Genomic DNA, 2362 nt, shown 5'->3' with positions numbered 1-2362 from the left:
CACATTAGTTGGAGTAGACGCTTGCTGAATGTGCTCTTTTGCTTCGCAAACAGTTCATAGAGCGGGTGTGTATTGTTGCTCATTATAGCCTTGCATTTCTTAGTAATTCTATCCTCTAATACCTCCTCGAAAGTCCTGAGTTGTAGACCCACCGCCGCACTAGCCTTCTTGATAAGTTTATTCAGCTTATTCGCGTCAGCTGTGCGCACACTACTACCCCAGCATATAATTGCATCAAAGATTGCACTCGCCACAATGGATTGGTAGAACATTTCAAGCATTTTGCTACACACATTAAACGACCTTAACTTCCTTAGGAAGTAAAGTCTACTCATCCCTTTCTTGCAAACCTTCTCCATATGGCACCTCCAATCAAGCTTGCTGTCCAGGTGAACCCCCAAATATTTGAAATTCTCCACCATCTCCACATCCTGACCATCAATAGTGATAGGTAAGCAATCCTTCATGCACCTTCCATAACTCAACACCAGCTCCCTGGTTTTCTTTACGTTGAGTTCTAAATGGTTAGCCTGGCACCAGTCAACAAAGTCCAAAACCACCCTTCTGTATTCCTCCTCCCCCCGGTCTCTCTCAATACCTCCGACTATCACTGAGTCATCAGAGTACTTCATGGTTGGCTAATCCATGGTGAGGAAGTGTGGGGTAAGGAGGTGTGGGAATTTATAGAAGAAATGGTTCAAGTCACCCCTACTACTGTTTTTCATGTTGATGCACATATGCCTGCTGACTCACTTGACCGTTTGTTCAATTCTGAAGCAGATAAAGCCGCCGCCATTAGACAGACTTCTGAAGTTGATCAAGAAAAAGAAAAATGGCTGCAAGGTACAGCCGTTTGGGCGCACAACAAGAGTGGACACCTTGGAGAAAGAGCCACTTACAGGTGGGCCCAAGAAAGAGGTGTTCCACTAACTATGGACATAATAAAACAAGTCATTGCACAGTGTCCAGTATGCCAGCATTCACAAAAAAGGGAAGTTCCACACACAGTAATGGGACACATAGCTCGAGGACAATTACCAGCTCAAATTTGGCAGATGGATTTCATTGGTCCACTCACTGAGAGTAGGGGATGTAAATATGTCTGCACAGCAGTAGATACCTACTCAGGACTTATGATAGGATTCCCTTGCAAAGCAGCCACACAATGGAGCACATTACGTACATTAGAGATTATCACACAATACTATGGTGTTCCACTGCAGATACAGACTGACAATGGGTCACACTTCACTGGTCAACAGATAAAGGATTATGCTAATGAGCATAATGTCCAATGGGTATATCATATGCCCTACTATCCCCAAGCTGCAGGGTTGGTGGAAAGGATGAATGGACTCTTGAAGTCCTCTCTGAAAAAGATACACAATAAGGAAGGAGAATATGGCCAGTGGAGAGACAATTTGAGTGAGGATTTACAAATTATCAACAATAGGCCTATAACTGATTCCATGACACCATTAATGAGAATGCTGACACCCAATCTTACCATACACGAAACTCATATTGTACATACAATCACTTGGTGGAAGATGAATCAAGAGGCTAAAATTCCTGAAAGAGCAACTCCCCTGTCTGCGGGATTGGATCTCAGCGCAATAGAGGTGACTATTGTGCCGCCAGGTAAGACTGTTCCTATACCGACGGGATTGGGGTGTCAGATGCCAAAAAGACACTATGGCCAGTTAGCAACCCGCTCTAGCTTTGCTGTGAAAGGGGCAGTAGTGGTGGGAGGAGTAATTGATGCTGATTATCAAGGAGAAATTAAACTTATTATGTCCAATCTAGGACAAGAGCCGCTAGTTATCTCTAAAGGACAGAAGATGGCTCAAATGTTGGTAATACCTATTAGTTTAGATCAAGCCATCGAAGGACAAGCTCCACTAGAACTCTCCTTACGGGGGGATAAAGCATTCGGGTCATCAGATGTGACCAATGTAGGAGCTAGAATTTGGTTACAGAGTCCTCAAGGACCGCCATCGGCGGCTGAAGTCATTGCTGTGGGCAAGGATCGTACTTTGCTAATCATGAGACCAGGAGTGGAGAAATGGGAATATGTTCCCCAGGAAAAATGTTATTTGCGTGAATAAAATCATGCTTTGTTTTTTTTTTCCCTAACAGATATTTCTGGGAATATGTGGAATTATTGGAATCCTTGGAAGCGAGTGTTTGGTGAAAGTTGAAGGATGAACACCGGGTACTCAAATCCAAAGTCAAAACACCAGTCGGATAAGGTGGTTGTGGAAGGAAAGCGCAAAAGAACGAAAACAAGACGACTTTATTTGCCCAGAAGGACAGAGCTGTAACATAGCTAATGTAACAGTGGAAGGATATGTATGGATAG

At 43.6% G+C, this 2362-nt stretch overlaps 1 protein-coding gene across 1 annotated transcript; it reads left to right on the top strand.

Moving 5' to 3' along the window:
• The first annotated feature begins 1550 nt into the window (after nucleotides 1–1550).
• LOC141099846 (deoxyuridine 5'-triphosphate nucleotidohydrolase-like) lies at nucleotides 1551–2108 on the top strand. The gene has a single exon (XM_073587885.1). It carries the CDS (start codon nucleotides 1551–1553, stop codon nucleotides 2106–2108), a length of 558 nt encoding a protein of 185 aa, XP_073443986.1.
• Nucleotides 2109–2362: the final 254 nt, after the last annotated feature.

The sequence above is a fragment of the Dendrobates tinctorius genome, unplaced genomic scaffold (assembly GCF_039654945.1).
Source record: "Dendrobates tinctorius isolate UK_male_01 unplaced genomic scaffold, ASM3965494v1 ptg000103l, whole genome shotgun sequence".
Classification (NCBI taxonomy): Eukaryota; Metazoa; Chordata; class Amphibia; order Anura; family Dendrobatidae; genus Dendrobates; species Dendrobates tinctorius.
Note: the sequence above shows the minus strand (reverse complement) of the source record. Positions and strands in the feature narration are given on the sequence as shown.